At 54.5% G+C, this 21,807-nt stretch overlaps 2 protein-coding genes across 5 annotated transcripts; one reads left to right on the top strand and one right to left on the bottom strand.

Annotated features, from left to right (window-relative positions):
• Positions 1-1,339: 1,339 nt before the first annotated feature.
• On the top strand, positions 1,340-3,681 carry NDUFAF3 (NADH:ubiquinone oxidoreductase complex assembly factor 3). Of its 3 annotated transcripts, none has more exons than XM_088061676.1 (5): positions 1,340-1,617; positions 2,470-2,662; positions 2,742-2,808; positions 2,960-3,060; positions 3,185-3,681. In XM_088061676.1, the coding sequence occupies exons 2-5, from the start codon at positions 2,513-2,515 to the stop codon at positions 3,275-3,277; spliced, it is 411 nt and encodes a 136-aa protein (XP_087917802.1). In that variant the 5' UTR covers positions 1,340-1,617; positions 2,470-2,512; the 3' UTR covers positions 3,278-3,681. The 3 variants fall into 3 exon arrangements, with proteins under 3 accessions (XP_087917802.1, XP_087917801.1, XP_087917803.1); XM_088061675.1 differs by lacking the exon at positions 1,340-1,617 and adding an exon at positions 2,265-2,344; XM_088061677.1 differs by lacking the exon at positions 1,340-1,617 and adding an exon at positions 2,307-2,392.
• Positions 3,682-4,777: 1,096 nt separating this feature from the next.
• Positions 4,778-18,391, bottom strand: IMPDH2 (inosine monophosphate dehydrogenase 2). 2 transcript variants are annotated; one of them, XM_014251748.2, is made up of 15 exons: positions 18,234-18,391; positions 18,102-18,150; positions 17,905-18,006; positions 17,653-17,727; positions 17,004-17,210; positions 12,748-12,835; positions 11,970-12,169; positions 10,819-10,909; positions 10,043-10,138; positions 8,629-8,700; positions 6,319-6,462; positions 5,985-6,129; positions 5,756-5,899; positions 5,298-5,381; positions 4,778-5,045 (listed from the first exon to the last, which is right to left on the bottom strand). In XM_014251748.2, the coding sequence occupies exons 1-15, from the start codon at positions 18,329-18,331 to the stop codon at positions 5,024-5,026; spliced, it is 1,617 nt and encodes a 538-aa protein (XP_014107223.1). In that variant the 5' UTR covers positions 18,332-18,391; the 3' UTR covers positions 4,778-5,023. The 2 variants fall into 2 exon arrangements, with proteins under 2 accessions (XP_014107223.1, XP_005522090.1); XM_005522033.2 differs by lacking the exon at positions 8,629-8,700.
• Between the last annotated feature and the right edge of the window lie 3,416 nt (positions 18,392-21,807).

The raw sequence follows: 21,807 nt of genomic DNA, 5'->3' as shown, positions 1-21,807 counted from the left end.
CGAGGGCAGATCCTGCAGCACGGGCTCTTCCAGGAACGCAACAACACGTTTTGGGGCTCCTCAGGCAGCCCTGGAGCCCCAAGGCTGCAGCCCACAGTCAGTGATAATCTGCAGCCCCAGGGCAGGAGTGAGAACATGTCCCCCAGCCGTGACATGGTGGAGTGCTCCCTGCACCACCCACAGCCAAAAGGTGATCTGAGAATCGCTGCTCACACCAGACCAACTGCTGACTGTCCGCAGTGCAGGAGCTGCCCAGGACCCCTGCCCGGCCGGGGGGGGCTTGCTGGACCTTGCCACTCAAGGTGGGTCCAGGCTGGATCCTCCACATCCCCAGAGCGTCCCCGCAGGCCGCCCACGTGGGCCCTGGCCGCGCAGCGGCTTGGGGAGGGCTCTCGGAGGCGCCGAAAGAGCTTTGGAAAGACACGACATCCCCGATGGCTCTCTGGCTGCCCGCTCAGCGGGAGTGATCGTGTCATTCCAAAGCTATCTCTCTCCAGGGGTTGGATCCTGCCCACCCCGGCAGGGACTGGGGTGCTGGGGCGGCCAGGGAGAGCCGGCATGAGCAGGAAGTTTGGCAATGTCACACAGCCTGCACCACCGTGGTGCACGGGACCACATCCACCCTGTGGCCCAGCAGCCATGCTCCCCATACTCTCCCAGGAAGCCAGCTGCTATTTTTAGCTGTTGGGGGCACAAGAAACAGAAGAGGCCCCAGCCCGGTTCAGGGGCTGAGTCAACACGCTGAGCCCATCCTGCCACCACCCTTCTTCCAGTGCGGCCCTAGGCGCTGCCCTAGCCCCAGGACGGCTGGAGTGGGACACGCGGCTCTTGCCCAGCACAGGGCGGTGGGCAGGGGCGGGGGCGTGTGGGGCGAGGCGGTGGCGGGAGCGCGGGTAACGAAACCCCAGGGCAGCTGGGCACAGCGGGGACAGCTGCTTTTGGGATTCCGTTGCCCGCGGTGGCGCCGCGGAGGGATGGGCACAGGCACCACGGCCATGTCACCCCGACCCTTGGACAGTCTGTGGGCCAAGAGGGGAGAGGGCGACTTACCGGCGGGGACGGGGCGGAGGAGATGCGTGAGAGCCACTGCCGGACCGTTGTGATCGGGGGTGCCGGCAGAGATCGGGGTTGTGCTGCCGGCTCCCCCCGCGCCGCGGGCTGGGTGCCAAGGGGAGGGCGGCACGGCCGAGCCAAAAGGAAACGGCTCCGAACAAAGCCCCGGTGGGGCTGGAGCAACTGGTGCCAACCCATCAGCCCCCGACGGGGCCCGGAAACACGAGCCGGCCCCGAGGGAGGGCACCTGCCCCGGCACCTGCGCCCAAAGACCGCACAGCCCGGTCCGGCGCCGCCGCTACCAGCGCCTCCAGCCCCCGGCCCCGGCGAGGAGCCCTCGGCACCGCCACGGGGGGAGTTCAAACCGCGTGGGGAACCCCGCCGGCCCCACGCGGAGCTCTCGCGGTGTCGCTCGCGGATCCCTGGGACCCCGCGCTGGCCAAGGCTGCAGGCTGTGGGAATTCCTGATCCCTCCGGCACGGCACGGTGGAGGGAAATGCTCCGCCGCTACTGCCGGGGAACTTCCCGGTAGTCCCCGCACTGTCAGGCTACGGCTGGCCCTGGGTGGGTGACACAGGTGGAGGACGTGCGTCCCCTGTCTCAGGGCACCTCTGAGCCCGCAGTGCCACCGGCCTCACCGAGCGCGGCAGGAGGGGGGAGGGTGCAGCGGGAGGTCCCGGCGGCGGCTCGGGGTTTCAGCCCCGACTGGCAACAGCTGCCCGTAGTGGGGCACACGGGGAACCGGGGCGCCGTGCCGAGCCTAGGGCAGCCCAGGGACACCGGCGGGGCCGGGCCAGGAGCGCAGCCGAAACCCGGGCCCGCTCCCTCCCGCCCGGGGAGCCTCCCGCTCCCCTCTCACCTCCGGCCCCGCAGCCTTCGGCACAGCAGCCCGGGCCGGTCCGCAGCCCCTCCCGGCGGCGGGGTCGGGGAGGTTTCCAGCGGGGCACCCCGCTCCCGCCGTGCCACTCCCGCCCCGCCGCCGGCCGCTTTCGGTTTCGCTCCGGCGCCCACCTGGGCTCTGCAGGCCGGGGCGCGCCCGGACCCGAGGGCAGAGGGTGCGTGAGTGCCGCTGCCCTCCCGCCCCTCAGGACCCGCGGGCGGGGGCACCCCGAAGGCTGCCCGGGAGCCCCGGTCCGACCCCGCCCCCCCGGTGGCGCTGTCCCGCCCCGGGCCGCCGGGGGGCGGTAGCGGCGGGGGCGGGGCCGCTCGGCGGTTCCGGCGGTGTCGCGGCCATGGCGGCGGTGGCGGCTCTGCGGCGGCTCGTACCGGCGGGGGGGCGGGCCGCGGGCAGGTACCGGCACCGACAACCGGCACCGCGGTTGCCCTGTGACCGGGGAAGGTGCCTGTAGGATGCCGTAGGGTCTCCGGGGCCTGTCCGTGGGTCCCACGTGTCCCAGCTGCTCACTCTCCTCGCAGAGCGCCGTGCCGGGGTCACCGACTCACGCCGGCGGATGATGAGATGTACCAACGGACGCGGGTGATGGTGCTGGAGCCGGAGTCCCCCAACATCATGTTCATCGAGAGCTACAGCTCTCGCGGCTTCACCATCAGCGGAGACGTGGTGGTGGGGCCCTGCGCCGTGCTGCCCCGCAGCATCCTCCAGTGGAACGTGAGTGCCCGGCGGCGGGGCGGGGGTTGCCGTTTCCCACCGCGCACAGCCCCCTTCAACGCCCGCCGTGTCCCCGCAGGTTGGCTCCCACCGGGACATCTCGTACGAGAGTCTGTCGCTGTTCCGGCTGCTGGAGCCCCAGATAGGTACGCGGCGCAGGAGGGGCGCGGGCTGCCCTCCCTTGGGGCTCCTGTCGGGGTAGCTGTGCGGGAGCCCTTGGTCCATGCAGGGAGGGCAGGTCTGGGCCGAGGCAGCTCGAATGCTGCCCTGCCCACCTTTGTCGTTCCCTGGTTGCAGAGATCCTGGTGCTGGGCACAGGGGACAGGGTGGAGCGGCTCCACCCCGCCACGCTGAAGCAGATGCGGGAGTGCGGGATTGCTGTGGAGGTGCAGGACACGGTAAGGACGGATGAGCACAGGCAGCACCCCATTGAAAGGGAGGGAAGGGGTCACGTACCTCGTGGGGAAGAGCCGACTCCTTTCTGAGGGACAGAGTTTCACTCACCCCCTTTTCTATTCACAGGCAAATGCATGTGCAACCTTCAACTTCCTAATGAATGAAAGGCGCTTGGTGGCTGCTGGGCTCATCCCCCCTCGAGGCACCAACGGGATGTAGGCACTTCGTGCCTTGCCCATGGGCTGAGCGGTTCTTCCCCTGCCTGCCTGAAGCCCCCGGGGGTCACAGCTCTCAACTGAGAAACGCTGCATAGTGAACTGTGGAGCTGCCGGCTGGGTGATGGCTCTGCAAACAGGAGGGCTGTGAAATACATGGGCTTACCTCTTCCCTGCAGTCCCTGGCTTCTTGGCCTTCCTGCCCAGTGTGGGCTGGGGACCGTGGGGCACAGTACAAGGCCTTGCTGGCAGCACTGCTCCCACAGCCCTGCCAAGATCATGCCCCACACCTTGGCAGCAAGAAGTCTCACCTGAGGGAGGGTGAAGGCTGGTGGGGTGAGCTCTACACCCCCCAGGCACATCTGGGGCTCTACAAGGAAAATATATGTAAATAGGAAGTACAAGAAATTGTGTGGTTAATGCACAGCAGACTGAGGCTGTAACAATTTGATGGGGCATGTGCTCACCTTGGGCACTGGGCAGAGTGTGTGGTGCTGGGATGCCATGTGCCAGCAGCTTCCTGAGCACAGCCAGCCCAACAACTAGGATGTCCCAGCTGGTGCTGGCCTGGCTTGTGCTCTCCTGTCGGGCTTTGTACTACCCCAGCACCAATGTCCCTTGGGCAGTGTGGGTCCAAGGGTGCTGCGCTCACTCTGATTGAAGGCTCAGCTCCAGCAGGAGACATGGAAAGGGTCACTGTCCTGTACCCCACTGTTTGGTACATGCTTAGGGATGTCACCCCTGGAGAAGAGAGTACATGTACCTAATGGAAAGCTCATGGCCTGAACTCTGCCACCTTGGCAGGCAAAGGCAGGGGGTGCAGGTACAAGGTTAGGGTGGCTTTACTTAGCAAGTGTCCTAATGAGTGTGTGACACCAGCTCTGTGGCACTGTAGTCAAGGCTCTGGTTTTAGTGTATAAATCAAATCTGACATCCCCAAACCACTGACACACTCTTCAGCAGCAGTGACATGTGGGATATGTACAATTGATAGGTGTGAAATATTTCTTGGCTCCTGGCATTGGAAGCACAGGTAAACCTGCCAAGCCAGGGAAGTTTGCACTGCTCAGGCCTGCAGAAATACAGACCAGCTCCTTTATAAACTTGTGCCACTCCAAGTGCATTATTGCTCACCTTCCAGCAAAAAATTGGTCTGTTGGAGCCCGGGCAGGTAATCCACAGTGAACAGCCCAGGGGGGTGCAGCATCCTGGCTGCTGCCACAGCTGGGCTGGGCAACTCCTAGCAGCAGATAATGGCCTTGTAAAATGGTTTGATTTCTTGACTAGCTGCCCAGCCCTTGTTTTCTGCTCTCAGGAAGGATTTTTAAAGAAGCCATGCCGTGTTACCCACTCAGCCCTGTCTCAGGGCTCTCCCCTCCCTGTTGCCCTTCACATGCATGGAGTCCCTTCTGCAGTTATCAACTGCCTCTGACAGTGTGGGAAGCAAGGGACAGAGCCAAGGAAGGAGAGCAAGGGAGGTAAAGAAGGAAAAGGGGCTCCAGGCTGACACCAACTGCACATCTTTTCATTTTTTTATTGTAAAACATGGCCAACATGTGCAAGGCTCCAGCCCAGGGTCACAGCTTCACAGCTCCTGGGTGGAAGGTGGGCCCCATGGGTGGTCAGAAAGCAGCCAAGGGACAGCGGGAGCTCCAGGCAGCCCAGAATAATGGCACTTCTGCAGCAAGAGCAGCTCCCACGCGTAGCAGCGCAGGGCTGAGTGGCACAAGGACAGACAGACGGATCTCTTTCAGAAGAGGCGCTTCTCATACCTGCCAGGGAAGCAGAACCAGGGTGCCCCTTTACTGACCCACCTCACTCAGGGCAGGGACAAAGGTGCAGTATGGAATGGATTCTGCCAGCCCAGAGAGGGGACCAGCCTCAGCACCCTGCCACGGCTTGTGCCAGGGCAAGCCAATGAATGGCACACCAAGCCAAGGGCATGGCAGCTGAGGTACAGGGTGGCTATTCCTGACCCCCAACACCAACCCCAAGGTGACAAGGATCCTGCCAGAAGCACTTACGAGTGAAGGCCGTGCACCCCTCCTTCAACCTGGGCAGACGTTGTCCTCTTCTCAAATTTCAACTCTCCCGAGTACATCATGGCTCTGAGGGGGAAGGACACTTGTCACAAGTCAGGCAGAGTCCAGGAAAGACAGTGCTCTGGCACATGCTCAGCTGGAGCAGCTGGGATGATGGTCACTGGTTCCTCCAGCTGTGGCCAGAATGGTCTTTGCTGTGCTCCCAAGAACCAGGCTGGGTAATGTAACCCCAACATTTTGAGCCCAGCCAGCTGAATATACCACAAGAGACCATGCTCCTGCATCCCTGGGGCTGGCAGACATTATGTAGTGCCCACTGGAAATGAGGAAGGAGAGCTACAAACTATCCAGAACACACCACAGCTCGAGTACAGCTGCCCAGGGACTCCAGACAGCAGCACCATGACCTAACCAGAGTACAGGCATCGGGAAGCACTCACCGGACTTGTGTCAGGCTCTTGGCACCAATATCCTGGCAGGAATGCTGGATCCCAGCAATTAGGTATGGAATGAATTTATGGATAGAGCCCTTGTCTTGCACTGCACCGGAGACCCCCTGGGCCACTTTAATTTTGTCTGTCTCACTGCATGGAAGCACAAATCAAGGGTATTTGTGAAGCAGAGAATCCCCAAAAGCTTGATCTGCTGCCCCAAAGCACCGTCTCTGACCTGAAATACCGATTCTGGCTGCCCAAGTTCTTGTCCATGGCATCTAGGGAGCCCATGCCGCGGTATTTCTTCAGCCTGATGCCATCCGAGAAGAAGTACTCGCCTGGGGCCTCCGTGGTGGCAGCCAGGAGGGAGCCCATCATCACTGGCATAAGATACCACCAGGAACAGCACGTCAGCAGCAGTGGCAGTGGATGCAAAATCCCTTAGGGCTCCTGGGCTCAGCACTGGCTGCAGCCCCCATGCCCCCAGCCACCTGCAGGTAAATGCCCTCACGCCCAGTGTGATGCCATATGGAAACACCTCCTTGGAGATTCCCTACAGTGGTGCTCACCTGTGGAGGCACCAAGTGCCAGGGCCTTGGCGATGTGCCCAACCGTCTGGATCCCTCCATCGGCGATCACGGGGACGCCGAACCTCCTGGCGTACTCGGACACCTTGTACACCGCCGTGGCCTGGGGACGGCCGCACGCCAGCACTGTGGGACAGAGCACACACAGGCTCAGCTCCATGCAGCCCCACACCAATGTCCCAGCAGGCTTTTTCAGGCTTCCAGCACACACATGCTCCAGCACTCAGAATGCACAAATCCCTGGATACTCCTTCCCTAGGCTGAATTGCAAGAGAAGCAGATGCCGGGGAGGTGCCTGCTGAGACGTCCTCACAGCCCCTGGCTCCAAAAAGCTGTGAGTGACCTTGGGACTGGGGTCTTTTGATCAGATGCCTGCGATCAGACGAGACTTGTGGCTCAATCCTGGTGCACGGCAGATTTGAGGAGCTTGGGAAGGAAATAAAGCAAACTCCAAAAGCCCCTCTCCAAAGCATTCCTGGCATGTATGCAATGTCCCACTGCTGGCTCTCTCCTGGAGCTGCCAGACCCCTTGTCCATACACCCAGCATCTGTAGGATGCGCCTCTTGAATGGAAAGGCAGTTGGCTGTGAGAGAGCTCGTATGACTGTATATGGTATAGATATAAATATATCTATACATACAGGTCTGCATACACACACAAACACACATGCAGCAGTGGAAAAGGAAACCGGCAGAATGGTTTGATAATAATTTATGTTCCTGCCCTGCAACATAGCAAGAATTCCGTCAAGTTTAGCTGCCCCGTGAGGAGAGAATTATTAGCTTTGGATTTACTTGTTCTTCCCAGTCAGTAGCAGTTAAGGAAAACCAGAAGAGGGCATGTTTTGTAACGTGTTTGTCAGCCATAGGCATGCAAGAACACTGAGATAAGCTTCTCTCAGTGTTCCCTTCCCCACCATCATCTGGAAGCCTTTTCTCCAGTCATGGTTAGCCCCATAAACTGGGTAAGATTAAGGCCATACAGTATTAGTACTTTGGTGAACTCCAGGTGTGGTTCAGCCTGCATGGCAGCAGTGATGGCAGCATGTCCCTGGCAGAGGCCTGCGGGGCCAGGAGGCTACAGTTTCTGTACTCCCAGCACTCAGCAGCAGCTAATGAGGGAAGGCAGCCAGACTCCAGACTGAGACAGAATTAAATTTAATCAGACCCCAGCGTTCAGCTTGGGCTCAGCCAGCCAGGGAGAGGCTGCCAGATTTATCATCAATGCCCTTAAAGAGATGGTCTTGCATAGTTCTGCACTGCTGAAGGCCACAGTGCAGCTGCAAAACGCTGCTGTGGAAGAGCTCTGTGGATAGAAACACCAATTTCTGAAGGGTTTTGAGTCCAAGGTCTATGGGATTGTGCCACAGACAGTGCAGGGCCTGCAGAAACCTCTCAAGCACAACAACAGAGATCAGCCCTTTTAAGGCACAGCTTGGCTCAGGGCCCCTGGGAGCATCGTGCCTTCTCCAACTGTCCCAGTGCCACAGCCCCGGAGCACAGGCTTCCCAAGCAGGGTTCTGAGCACATACACACATCACACGGTCAGGGGGAGGGTTTGTCCTTTTGTGTATACGCAAAGGGTGGCCCTACAAAATAATCTGCTAGAGAAAACCTTCCAGGATCTGCAAGAGTAAGCCTTTCCCTTTGAGGTGTGTGAGAAATAGGAGAAAGGACAAAGCCCAAGGCTTGCCTTGCAGGGGCTGCTTGGTCAGAACATCAGAGCAGAGAACACTGCACCCTGTGCTGGGTAGGCAAAAGCCCCTTCTCTCCACAGAACTTGGTGGGGAAAAAACAGAATGCAGCTGCCAAAGGTAGTGAAGTGTGTAGTGAAGTCCCTTTGTAACTTAGGGGAGCCAGCTCCATGGGAAGCTTGGCCAGTTCACAACTTCCCCAGAACTGGGGCTACATTTTGAGCATGATCGAGAACTGCTCAGGGATTGCCTCCCTGATCAGCAGAATCAGTGATGAATCTGCAGATCAGTGCTGGATCAGCAGAAGCATGCCTGGCTAAGGATCCAAAAAGTGTAGTCAGGTTCCTAACTGGATTCTGGAGTGGAGAGAGGACAGGCCTGAGTTCCCTCAGCTTGGACAGTTCAGATTCCGCTTTACAAAATCAGGAAAGTTTCTCAAGAGTTCATTTCAGATTCAAAACCAGTATCCAAAGCCACAAAACCCCAAGTGCATCTACAGCTAAATTATTCTCAAACAAGCAGAAGGGCCATGTGCAGCCAAATCAGGGTCCTGCTTCAAGACACATAATTAGGGTTGGGAACAGGGCAAGTGACTTACTATAGGTGCCCGTGACAGTAGAAGGGCATTTGGGGCTGTGGGACTTTAGGTCTGGAGGGATCTTTGGAGCAGCTAAACAAAAACAAACACACACATTTTAGAGACAGAAGAACAGCAGCAGAACAAAGGACCCCAGAAGTGACCTGCTACTGGGCAGAGCATAGAGTGTGGGACAGAGCTGACTTTGCAGATCCTTCCCAGCCTGAGCCAAACCAGAGTCCAGATCCAAGGCAGCCAGGCCCGGCTGTGCACAGCGCATGCTCACCCTACCCCAGCAGCCACCCAGAGAGGTGACCCCTACCCCATAAAGCCAGAGCTCTTGCCCTTAACAGGGCCATAATCCTGGGGAGCTGCAGGCAAGAATTCTGCAACCACATCTCCTGTGAAGCGCCACATCCTACCTCTGCTCTGCTCCTTCGCCAAGACCAGCACCCAACCCCATCTCCCGGGGCAGCTGGAGGAACCCCTGGGACATTCACACTCTGCAGATCAGAGCATGCCTTTGCCTCAGAGCCTGGATAGGACATGTGTGTCCTGGCTCTGCTCTGGCTATGGAAGTGTCAGCCCAAGGACACTAGCCCCCGCCTTAGAAAGTTGACCTGAGACAGACTGCCCTGACTGGGAAGCCCCTGCAGCCAGGCAAAGCAGGAACACAGCACAAGGACAGGGCTGCTCACAGACTCCATGCTGGAAAGGGCAGAACTAATGCAGCTCCTACAGCCAGCAGCTGCTCACTTTCTGCCTCCTGTGGCACAGACCAAGGACCAAAGCAGTAAGGGGCTGTGCTTGTGGACTGCAGCAACTTGCTGGAGCACCTCTCTGCACCCCACCTGAGGTTCAGCACACAAAGACTGAGTCTGTCCTCAAGACAGACTTTCTTCAGGACCTGGGGAATGCCCCTCTTGCCTTTTAACTAAGGGTGACACAGCCTCTGCCCCACACAAGCTCTGTCTATCTGCAGAGACAAAAGCAAAAAATCCCATTTTGGCCTCGAAATTGCAAAGGCATTGAGCCCAGATCAATACTCAAGCATCATGCACACTGCTGCCAGAGGGAGAGGAAGCACAGACAGCCCAGTGCATTCCACTCATTAGCACTGGGAATCCAGTAAGCTCCTCTCTCTGAAGAACTGCCTGCCAGCCCCCAGCCCCATCCCACACCGAGCCAACAGCTCCCCTCAGGCAAAGCCACCATCTGCCACACTGGCTCTACTCAGTCTCGGTCAGTACTGGGAAATGCCTTTGCTGCTGCTGCCACCCCAAAGGTTGGAAGTCCTGGAAAAAGTGGGTGAAAGTCTTGCTGCTGGACACTGCCCTCACAATGGGAGAATTCCATCCCAGCCACGCTGCTTTTCAGCAGAGAACTTCTATTAAACACATGTCTTCAGCCTATTTAGGAGGCTGATCTCTCTCACCTTCCTGTGTGATGCAGATGGAGCCACTGCCCATCCCGACCCTCAGGGCGTCAACCCCGGCATCAATGAGGTTCTTGGCCTGAGCCGCAGTCACCACTGTGGGGAGCAGAAATCGGTTTGAAAACAGACAAGCACTTTTGCAAACAACACTTCTCTGCCCTGGAGGTTCCCTCACAGCTGCCAACGTCCCCCACCCAGGGCAACAGCTTGTGCCAGAGTCAGGCCTATCTGGGAGGAGCAGTGAGTTTCTGCTCCAGCTGTCCCAGTGGGTGAGGTGACACTGCCCCTTTAGGCTATTCTGCAACACACTTCCACCCAAAGGCTGAGGCAGCAGAAGTCACGGCATGGTCCAAAGCACTTTGGGCCACATGAGGTAGGGAGGGCAGAGTACAGGGTAACAGAAGCATCAGGTAAAGACAAAGACCACTGGACTCGGCCGTCAAAAGGCAGGGAAAATTGCCATTAGATTTCCACATCAAGCAATATTAATTATTATGCAAAATTTTAAACTGGTGTGTAAAATAAGCTAATGTGCAATGTACTACAGAGGACTGCAATACACTGTGATGCAGAACAAAGGTTTCCAAGTATCTGCATCAGTAAGGTACTGCCCTGTGTCTACAGTGGTCTTGCTCCATTCCACAAGTCAGAAGAAACCATTTTAAGTTCATAAAAATTTACCAAAATGACCATTTCATTCACATCCCTGCAGCTCCCTATACGTCTAAGAAACAAATATCATTTAAAGACAAGAGGAGTCTTCAACACATGCCTACCGTTTCCTCCAATAACTTGTAGGCTGGGATATTTCTCCTTAATGTATTTTATCATGTTGATCTGGAAGATGGAATTCCCCTGAGAGGAATCCTGCAACAGAAAGAAAATCAATTTCAACCAGAACTTCTGCAGATTACAAATGCAGCTTCAAAAAAGCTTCAGATCTTCACTCTGCTTGCTGGGGTCCCTGCTAAGGCGGATAACGGGCAAAATTACTCTCCACATTGGGCACAGAACCCCAGGAGAAGCTGCTGTCAGGACAGGAATGTACCTTCCCTGTACAAGGCAGTTTATTGTAAAGACTTCAGTAATATCCTTCATGTTTAATCCTGTAGCTTCTACAGAAGGCAACAAGCAGAACATCTGACTGTGGATAAGAACCATCTGTCTCTATCAGCAGGACACTGTCAGCCCTGTCTCAAACTACAGGTGAAATGGAGAATGTTCCTTGTGAAACCCAGGAGGGCTGGTGGGGGAATGCATCTCCCCCCTGTGCAGCTCAAATAGCAGATGTCAAGCACTGAGCACTCAGTCCCTGCCAATCTCTGTGACACAGTGAAATCATGTCTGTTAAACATTTCCCACTGCTCAGCCATGCCCTCAGAGCACAGTGAACTCACAGGATCACAATCGATGAGAAAACCATGTGCAAATACAGGCAGTGACAACTGTGCCTAAAAGTTTACAGGCCAGAAAGGGAGACCAGCAGAGCAGCTCTGGGCTCACTGATCACTCCTGAACATCACTAAGAGAGCAGCACAGTAACAAACACCAAAGGGATAAAGCCAATATTCAAACTTAGTCAGGAATATTAGAGAAGCTGGTGGCAGAGTGCAAGAGGTATTTGTAGAAGATTCTGTATTAACTGACAACATCTCTCCTTTCTTCTTCTTCTTCTTCTTCAGGGCTTCAATGCACCCTACAAACTCCCTCCAGGTCACTTAAGTCTCCAGGCAAGAGTAATCCCTCCAATCTGAGAATTCTAACCTGAAGAACACTGAGAGGTCAACAAACTGCCATATTCTAACACAGAAAGGCCTGTGACAAAGACAGTGAGTGCCACACTGTCAGAGATGTTCATCCAGTCCAGGGACTCACCCCACAGTGTCCCAGGCTAACACAATGTCCATGGCTCCCCATGGGTGCTCACCAGCACGACAGCATCCACGCCAGCCTGCACCAGCAGGTCCAGCCGGTACTTGTCATCCTCGTGGGTCCCGATAGCGGCACCACAGAGCAGCTGCTTCTTGGAGTCCTTAGAAGCCAGAGGGTAGTCCCTGTTCTTCTTGAGATCAGTGCGGGCAATGATAGCCACCAGCTCGTCATCTTCATTAACAATTGGCAGCTTGCCTGGAAACAGAAAGAACATTACTGCAGATTTCTGCAGGAGACAGACATTAGCTCAGAGCAGTGCAGCAGACCAGGAGCAGTGTCAGAAACTGCTACAAGATGGAGACTCGGAGGTGTGTTACCAAATCTTGCTTGGCCATGGATGCTAGCAGCCCTGGCTCGAGAAACAAAGAAAGGAGTTTTTTTGTAGGACTGGAGAAGGACTCAGTATTTTTATATCAACCATAGAAAACGTGTGCATTTTTAAAATAATTAGATGCACAACATCCTATTAGAAGTCAAACTACAAAACCCTAAGAGACCTGAACTGAGTGCTGAAATGTGAAAGCCAAGACAGAAAATCAAAGACATGTGGCTGGACAGCCAAACACTGGGCTACCAAGAATCCTTCAACTCCAAACACATTTGAAATGAAGGCATGTGAACTCTGTAGCCTGGCAGAGGGCTCTGGGCACTCTCTTCACTGTCGTCTCCCATGTTTCACCCACACAGGGACTGTGTGCCCATATTTTCACCCACTGCTGCCCCAGCCCAGCGCTTCCATGGCTCTCCCTCACGCCACAGACAGTCACAGGTACCTTTTTTACTCCTTTGCAGAATTTCATTTGCTTCTTTCAACATTACACCAGCTGGGGCCACAACAAGATCCTCCCGTTTTGTCATAATCTAGTGGGTGGAAGAAGATAAGAAGTCAAAGAACTCCTTCACACTGATCTGAAAATATCAAACCCCCCTGCCCACGTGAAATGCTCCACAGTGGCTGTGCAGGAGTGCTCCACAAAAGAGCCCACAGCACAGCAACACGCCTCCAGAAACACACAGGAAAAGCCTCCAGTGTGCTGTCCCCATGTGGGCACTGGCATCAGGCCCCAAGCCCATTAGTACACTGAAAACAGGAGATGGCAGAAGGCCTCAAGAAGACAAGTGAAAGCACCTATAAACAAAGGACAACTCTCAGATGACCCTTATTTGGGACATCACCTTAACATCTCTCCCTTTCAATGGAGCACATGCAAATAAGGGCTGGAGACCCTTTCAGAGTCTTGTGCTGTTCTGGCATAAATGGTGCCCTCAATCTCATTTTCAGGCAGCATCTCCAGTGCACAGGCCCTGGAAGGGCTCTGCCCAGAATAACCTATTGCTGTTACTGGTAAGGTCAGTGGGGCAAAGGAGTTGCATCAATCCAAATATGCTCACCCACACTCACTCTGACAAACAAGCGCCAAAACACGGTGGAAAGCAAAGGGCAGTGCTGGACAGTGAGGAACAGGGGAACATCTGACCTGGTATGGTAGCCTTCACCACAACAGTGGCTGCCCACTGGGAGAGCAGCTCAAAGAGATCACGAAATCTCCATCCTTGGAGATTTAGACACAAATCCACAACACCTCCTCCAGCTCAAAGTGCCTCAAGCAGGTGGCTTGACAAGAGACCTCCAAGTCCCTTTCCAACCACAGCGTTCTATGATCATCAAGTCCCCATGAAAGGTTATTTGAGAAGGCTGGACAAAGCTAAAACACTCTTTAATCCCTCAGGAAGGTAGATCAGTTGCACACAAAGAATGAACATTTTAGTTATTTATACCATAAGAAGAGATATTTTGTGTCAGAAAGAGGCTGACCATCTACCCAAAATGCTGTCTGTGACAGAACCTACATCTCAGGAGAAACCTGAGGCATCAGAGACATATCACAGAATCACTAGGTTGGAAGAGACCTTCAAGCTCGAGTCCAACCCATGCCCTAACACCTCAACTAGACCATGGCACTGAGTGCCACATCCAGTCTTTTTTTAAACACATTGAAGGATGGTGACCCCACCACCTCCCCAGACAGACCATTCCAGTACTTTATCACTGTAAAGTCATTTTCCTAATGTCCAACCTGTATTTCCCTTGGCAGAGCTTAAGGATGTGTCCTCTCCTTCTGTCAGCTGCTGCCTGGAGAAAGACACCAACCCCCACCTGCCTATAGCCACCTTTCAGGAAGCTGTAGAGAGTGATGAGGTCACCTCTGAGTCTCCTTTTCTCCAGGCTAAACAACCCCAGCTCCCTCAGCCGTTCCTCACAGGGTTTGTGTTCCCAGCCCCTCACCAGCCTCGTTGCCTCCTCTGGACATGCTCAAGTGTCTCAATGTGCTTCCCAAACTGAGGGGCCAGAACTGGACACAGAACTCCAGGTGTGGCCTCACCAATGCAGAGTACAGGGGGAAGAATGACCTCCCTGCTCCTGCTGGCCACACTATTCCTGATTCAGGCCAGGATGCCGTTGGCCTTCTTGGCCACCAGGGCACACTGGTGGCTCATGTTCAGCCGGTTATGGATCCGTACTGCCAGGTCCCTTTCTGGGCGCTGTCCAGCCACACCATCCCCAGCCTGTAGCATTGCAGGGGGTTACTGTAGCCAAAATGCAGGACTTGGCACTTGGACTTATTAAATGTCATCCTATTGGACTCTGCCCATTCATCCAACCATTCCAAGTCTCTCTGCAGAGCCCTGCTACCTTCCAACAGATCGACACACGCTCCCAGCTTAATGTCATCTGCAAATTTACTAATGAAAGACTCAATACCCTCATCCATGTCATCAATAAAAATATTGAACAGTACAGGCCCCAGCACAGACCCCTGAGGGACACCACTGGTCACTGGCCCCCAGCTGGATTCAGAACTATTCACCATCACTCTCTGGGCCTGGTCTCCACCCAGTTCTTAACCCAGCAAAGAGTGTCCAAGCCTTGGGCTGCAGCTTTTCCAGGGAATGCTGTGGGAGACAGTGTCAAAGGCCTTGCTGAAGTCCAAACAGACAACATCCACAGCCTTTCCTGCATCCACCAGGTGGGTCACCTGGTCATAAAAGGAGACCAGGTTGGTCAGACACAACCTACCCCTCCTAAACTGATGCTGGCTGGGTCTGGCCCATCCTTGAAGGGCTGTGTGATGACACCCAATATAATCTGCTCCATTACCTTACCAGATACTGGCCTATAACTCTACCAGGATCCTCCTTCCCACCCTTTTTGTGAATGGGCAGCATACTGGCCAGCTTCCACTCATCTGGAACCTTACCAGTGAGCCAAGATTGTTGGTAAATGATGGAGAGCAGCTTTGCAAGCTCATTTGCCAGCTCCCTCATCACCCTGGGATGGATCCCATCTGGTCCCACAGATTTATGAACATCCAAGCAGCTCAGCAGTTCTCTGCCTGCCTCCTCCTGGAGAACAGGGGGACCATTCTGCTCCCTGACACCATCTACCAACCCAGGAGGACAGCTGTCCTGAGGACAAGCTGTCTTCCCAATAAAGACTGAGGCAAAGAAGGTATTGAGCACTTCCATTCTCCCTATCTGCAGTTACTAAGCTCCCTCCAGCATCCAGTAGAGAACAAAGGTTGGTCTTACCCTTCCTTTTACCATTAATATAATTGTAAAAATGTTTTTTATTATCCTGTACAAAAGTTGCCAAATTAAGTTTGAACTAAGCTTTGGCCTCTCTAATTTTTTTTCCTACATGCCCTAGAAACCCCCTTAGATTAGAAAACCCCTTTGGATGCTCCTCCTGGTTTCACCAAATATAGAGAACTCTGTAATTTCATGATCACTGTGCCTAAAGTGGCCTCCAACCACCACATCACCCACCAGCCCATCTCTATTTGCAAACAACAGGTCTAACATAGTCCCTTCCCCTGGTGGGCTCACTCACCAGCTGCGACAAAAAGTTGTCTTCCACACACTCTTAAAAACTTCCTGGACTGGCTCTTTTCTGCCCTATCAAGTTCCCAGCAGATGTCTGGAAGGTTAAAGTCACCTACAAGGATAAGGGCTGGTGACACATCCTAAGCCTGTGGGATTCCTGCACTTCCCATGCTACAGAAGACCTGAGCGCTTAACTGGATGGCAACAAATGACTCAGTAAAAGAACTGCTGGACTGCAAGTGGAGAGAAGATTGAAGAGACCATTCGTTCCCCTGGCCTTGACTGGTAAAAGGGACAAGCACCAGATACTGTCAGCAGGAAGTTTTCTGCTCTGCATGCTGAATGACCCACAGAAAGTATGAGGGAAGATTCTTATCTGGCTCCTCTGAATGGGCAGCATTCCTTCAAAGGGCCATGGACACTTTTACAACCTACTCCTAGTTTAAGGCTCTTGTATCAGGTATTTATAGATGATTTCAAACCAAACAGGGATCAGCATGTGACACCAGGTTTGGTCAGCAAGAGCTAAAAATATTTGTGAGCCAAGAGCAAAGCGTGGCCAAGAGGCACTGGTGGTGTAACCTGACAGCACCGCAGATCTCCAGTTACACAGCTTGTGTAACCAGAGTCACAGAACGTTCCCCTGCATGAGGGGAGTCTGACAGTAAAGCATTATGAAGGCCAAACTGCCAGACTGCAAGTTTAGGAGGTTATTTGAAAGAGCAAGTAACCCAAATGAGGTATACAGGGAAAGGCAGCCCAGAAAAGGAAGCTCAGCACTTGGAGGGTTTGTTGGGCAGAGCACAGCTGCTACCAAGCTGGCCAGTGCCAGCATGTGGGACTACAGCAGCTGCCACAAATACCAGCAATTAATTAGTGAAGCAGGGGAAGAGTCTCCACAGCACTGAAAGGTAACTCCCATGAATCACACAAACTGCACTGAAGGAGTCGCTCAGAGAGTGCAAATGAGCACAACACTCTCGCCTGGAAATACACTCAAATACAGATCTGCAGAGCTAAGCTGGAGCTACACCCCCCCACTGGCAGAACACCCTCACAGCCACACACTCCCCCTTGTCCTTCTCACAAGCCACACACCTTCCTAACATAGTGTTCACACCTATCAGGTGTGAGCACTTCTCACCTCACCGAGGGGCAGGTCATGCTCTGACTCTTTCAGGAAATCAATATCTCTGGACGAGATGATCCCAACCAGCTTGCCCCCCATCTTCCCATTGTCCGTGATGGGAATCCCACAAAATCCATGACGAGCTTTTGCTTCAAACACATCTCGCACTCGATCATTTGGGCTCAGCACCACGGGGTCTGTGATGAATCCTTGCTCGTATTTCTGAAAGGAAGCAGATCCAGCAACCAGGCTGAGTGGCACTGCCAAGCCACACAGGAGCAAGGCACATGCCTGCAGGCTACTGCAGCCACTCACACGGGTCTGCATCCACCCAGCCTAGCCACATTCTCACCAACAGGACAACTGTCAAACGAGCAACAGGGCTAACACAAATAATGTTAAAATCCAAGAGTCTCCAGCTCCTAGCTGAAATGACGAGGAATATTCCCACACCAGGAGGATTCAAGTCCCAGGCTGACCACAGACAGTGCCTGGCACACAACAAGAGGGCTGTGCCTGGCAGCACTACAGCTCTGGAACACCAAGATCGGGCACACGTCAGCAATCTCCTCACACAGCTCATTCAGCGAGGCCAGACCCGCTGCCCACCTCCACGGAGGACCCTATGCCAGCACGGTTTGGCGCTGCCGTTCCAGCCACTTACCTTCACCTTCCGCACTTCGTTGGCCTGGAATTCCGGGGTGCAGTTGTGGTGGATGAACCCAATTCCTCCGGTCAGCTGGGGACACAAAGGCGGCTGTGAGTCACTGCAGACCAGCGGGGTGCAGCAGCGGGCTCGGCACCGATTGAGCTCCCGGGCCCGGCCTCGCCTCGAGGGGCTGCGGGGACCCCAGGGCAGCCACGCGGCCGCCTCAGGCAGCGTTTCCTGCCCCGCCAGCCCGGTGGCCGCACTCACCGCCATGGCGATGGCCATACTGGCCTCGGTGACTGTGTCCATGGGCGAGGAGACCAGCGGGGTCTTCAGGGTGATTCTCTTGGTCAGCGCCGAGGTCAGGTCCTGGCAGGGAGGCAGGCGGCGGCGGCGGGTGAGCGGCGGCACCGGCGCCCCCGCCGGCCCGGCCCCCGGCCCGCTCCCCCGCCCCGGCCACTCACCACCTGGTCCGCCGTGAAGTCGATGTATCCCGGGAGGATGAGGAAATCGCTACGGGGTAACGAGAGGAGACGCGTCAGCGACCGCCGCGGCCCCGAGTCCCGGTCCCCCCGCCCCGTGCCGGCCGCACTCACTTGTAGGTGAGCCCATCGCCGCAGCTGAAGAGCTGCTGCGCCGTCAGCCCGTCGTCGGGCACGTAGCCGGTGCCGCCGCTGATCAGATAGTCCGCCATAGCCCCGCCGCGTGCCCGCGCCGCCACACCGCGCGCATGCGCGCCCCGACGGCCGCCGGGAGGGACCCGCTGTGCCCGCCCCGCGACGGCGTGGACAGAGCGACTCCGGCAGGGACCAGCGCCGACAGCGCCCCCTGGCGCCATGGAGGGCCTCAGAGGGAGCACAGCCCCGTCCCCCGCCCTGAGTTGTGCCGGGCGGGAGCGGGGACACACCGGGCCCGGCTGTCGCTCTCAGCACCTCCTGAACAGCTTCTCAGCACCGAGCCCGGACATGCTGAGCCTGGTGACATCGTGTCATCGCGGCTGCTTTCTGCTCAGGCCTAGCCGCCGGGCTCGTGTACCCGCAGGAGGCAACCAACAAGAGAGAGCTGAACTCCAGTAGGGCCCTGCGTGCCAGTCTCTGGCTTGGTTGGCACCAACTTGTGACACCAGTACAGTGTGATACAGTGGTGGACCTGCTAGACCACCAAAAAAAGCCCAGCTACGGGTAACATGGTGACATGCACAGAGAGACGCTGTGCAAGTCACATGGGAGCCGAGTCCAACACCAGGTACTCTTGCAGCTTCAGAAGATGAGAATGGGCTTCTTGGGTCCGTGGTGAATGCAGAGCTGGGACAAACCAGCAGAATCCAAAGCAATTTTGTAAGTCAAAGGGAGCTGCACGAAGGATGAAAGTCAAGAGGCAGGAGCGAGGCCAGTCTTGCACCTTGAGGGGAATGAAAAGGAGAGAGGCAGAAGTCTCACCAGAGGATCCAAGGTGATCCCAGCTAGGCATTAGCCTCCTCTTCCCAAAGCTACGAGGCCAGGCTGTACAAACAAGCAGTGTGAAGAGGATAGCTACACACTGGGGATGCGGTGTAGCACCTTCAGGTCTGTGCCACAGACTGGGGCTGGAGGGAGGATTTTGGAGAAGAGCTGTAGCAGGACTATGCCCAGAGGAGCAGAGCAGGCCCAAACACAGATCTGCATCAGAGGAACCTTACAGGACACAGCAGTTGGCTTTTCCCAGGATATGTTCCCATCCCTGCAGTTCCATTTGAGCATTCAGGAAAAGTTCCTGTACTGCTGGTTACAGAGAGACTTCCTTCCTCCTCTTGGTTTGCTTGTTGTTGACATTCTAGATCAGCCTCAGAGCACCAGGGACATGTGATGACCACACCCCTTCTCACCTGCTCCCCCCATAACACGCTGTCCAAGGCAACCCCCTATCTAACACTAACTAGGTCAGGGAGTAAAGTGCTCCTGTGCCTACATCTCCCTGCTGCAGAATATTCATTCCTTGTCCAAAGATCAGAAAGCAGCTTCAAGAAATGTTACTCATGTTACCCTGTAGGACACAGAAAATGCGAACAGAGATCAGAAAGCGCCTCCTGCCAAGGACATGCACTCTCGAGCCAGCATTACCTGTCACAGGATCAGCAGAACAGGAGGTGTCATGCCAGACCAAGATCAGTGTGACAGGTCTCTCTACCCTTATTTAAAAAAAGAACAGGCTAACAAAGGTTTGCTGAGCCTATCTGGGAGGCACACACGAATCTGAACCGTCGTGCTACAGCACTGGCACAGCAGTAAACAAGCATGTTGGCTTCTGTTCCAACAGAAACATCAGACAAAGTTTAATGGTTCTCAAACAGACTACAACAAAGGCTGCAGGGAAAAACATTTTATTTCCAAGCAGATTACAAAGAGCAGAGAATATAAGAGTAAAATTAAATTAAAAAAATAGTTGAGTGCATCTCTTTAAAATGATTTGTAGTGTGAGTTACTCACGGGGCAAAGCTACTGGAGAGTTCTGAAGGTCACTTTGCAGGATGCCAATCACATGTGCTGTTTAGACCTGGGTCAACACAGGAGGGACAGACAAGATGTATTTTGCATATAGGCTGCACACTCATTATCAAGCGAGGTTTTGGGCTGCAACTGGACCCTGCCTTTTTGAGACATCCCCTCTGCCTCATTCTCTCCTGCAGTTCCCTCAAGTTCTAGACATGGTTTATTGCTGCTGTAAGTGGGTTTGATCTGCCTTCCTGTTCTGATGAGCTCCAACGAGAAAGGAGAAGCAGGCAAACACAGCTGCCATGCACAAGGTTACAGGGAATGTGACTGCAGTGCTAAGAACAGAGCATCAGCCACGCAGCAAAGGAAAGCGACAAGCAGGGACACGGCAATCGCTTCAGAGATTTGGGGGCAGCATGTCAGCAAGACTTCTGGAAGAATTGAGATGTTCCTTAAGGTAGGAAGAGGTATAAGTGGAGAAGGGCTCTTTCTGAAACATTGGCACCAATGAAACAGGAGAGGCTGAATCATCAGGATACGGTGCATTCCCTGTAATGTTTGAGAGGAGCAGCTCCAGCAATAAGATAGGGAGAAAAGCCCCATATAGGGTGGAAGACAGTTGATATCCCACTTTAACAGTGATTTAGGAGTCCAAACACTAACTCCAAGTCAGTATTTAATTCATGTAAGAATATGGTTTGGCTGGACAGCCGTTCAGTGTCCAGCAAGAGGATGAGCAACTACAGTACCAGCAGTCCTCCACCCCCTGTACACTCAGGGTGCTCTTTTTCTACCATTTCTGGATCTGCTCTTATCACAGCATAGGAGTATTCTAGGCCTCATCCCTTCTGTGTATGCCAAGGCAGACAGTAGCCCTGATGCAGCTGATAACAAGACTGTCTTAAGTTCTGCCCGAGCAGCAACAGTGCAGAAGAGGATTCTTAATCAGAGATCAGATTAAGTATTTTTGTATTGTCCAAGGCAGAACAGTTCTGGAACTACTTCAGACCTTGTGACTCCTCTGAAGTCCAGACCTCTAGGGGTGAGGCAGCCAACAGATGAGAGCCCTATTAAGTTCTCAGACCATACCCTTTATACACTGCTCTAGACAGGAATGAAGAGCCACTCTCTAGTCTGCTGTCTGCTGCTTCAGCCATTACCACTTAAGAGGAAATACTTGACCTCTTGAAAGCAAATGAAAATCTAATGGTGCTGTGGACACCTGTAAAAGGCTACAAGTTTCTTAAAGAAAGCAACACTGTTAAATGTCAAGAGCTTGGACAATACAGGAGTCTCATGTCAGAATGTGAGGTGCTTTACAACAGTCAGTCTCTGCTTTCTATGGTTCCTTTCATACCACAGTGACAAGATGGGCACAGTTCAAAATCAACAACACACGGTCTCTAGCTTGACTTCTCAGCTCTATTTATTTAGAGATCGATGCATTTTCAGCCTGTCTCATACAAGGCATAGGGCACGGAGAGTTCCTGTCAATATATACACGCATATAAGAGCAGTACAAGCAGTTTGGCACTCTCAGAGCCAAGGGGGAATGCCCTTTAAGCAGCAGTCAAGCTGGTAATAGGAAAGTGTTAAAAAGCTATTTTACATGTTTGACTGGGAACATTTCCCAGAATGTGGACAGCAACCCTAAGCCACAGCACTCTTCTGTGCTACTCTGTGCACATCTTCCTACGAG

The sequence above is a fragment of the Pseudopodoces humilis genome, chromosome 13 (genome assembly GCF_049639895.1).
Source record: "Pseudopodoces humilis isolate 2021_Gansu_Grassland_sample_001 chromosome 13, ASM4963989v1, whole genome shotgun sequence".
Lineage (NCBI taxonomy): Eukaryota > Metazoa > Chordata > Aves > Passeriformes > Paridae > Pseudopodoces > Pseudopodoces humilis.
Note: the sequence above shows the minus strand (reverse complement) of the source record. Positions and strands in the feature narration are given on the sequence as shown.

Coding starts and splice junctions, on each gene's coding strand:
- NDUFAF3 (XM_088061675.1), top strand. CDS start 2,286: ATGGCGGCGGTGGCGGCTCTGCGGCGGCTCGTACCGGCGGGGGGGCGG. Junction 2,663..2,741: donor GCAGCATCCTCCAGTGGAAC/GTGAGTGCCCGG, acceptor GTGTCCCCGCAG/GTTGGCTCCCACCGGGACAT. Junction 3,061..3,184: donor CTGTGGAGGTGCAGGACACG/GTAAGGACGGAT, acceptor TTCTATTCACAG/GCAAATGCATGTGCAACCTT.
- IMPDH2 (XM_014251748.2), bottom strand. CDS start 18,331: ATGGCGGACTATCTGATCAGCGGCGGCACCGGCTACGTGCCCGACGAC. Junction 10,139..10,818: donor ACAAGTTATTGGAGGAAACG/GTAGGCATGTGT, acceptor TGCTCCCCACAG/TGGTGACTGCGGCTCAGGCC. Junction 5,046..5,297: donor GGGGTGCACGGCCTTCACTC/GTAAGTGCTTCT, acceptor CTTCCCTGGCAG/GTATGAGAAGCGCCTCTTCT.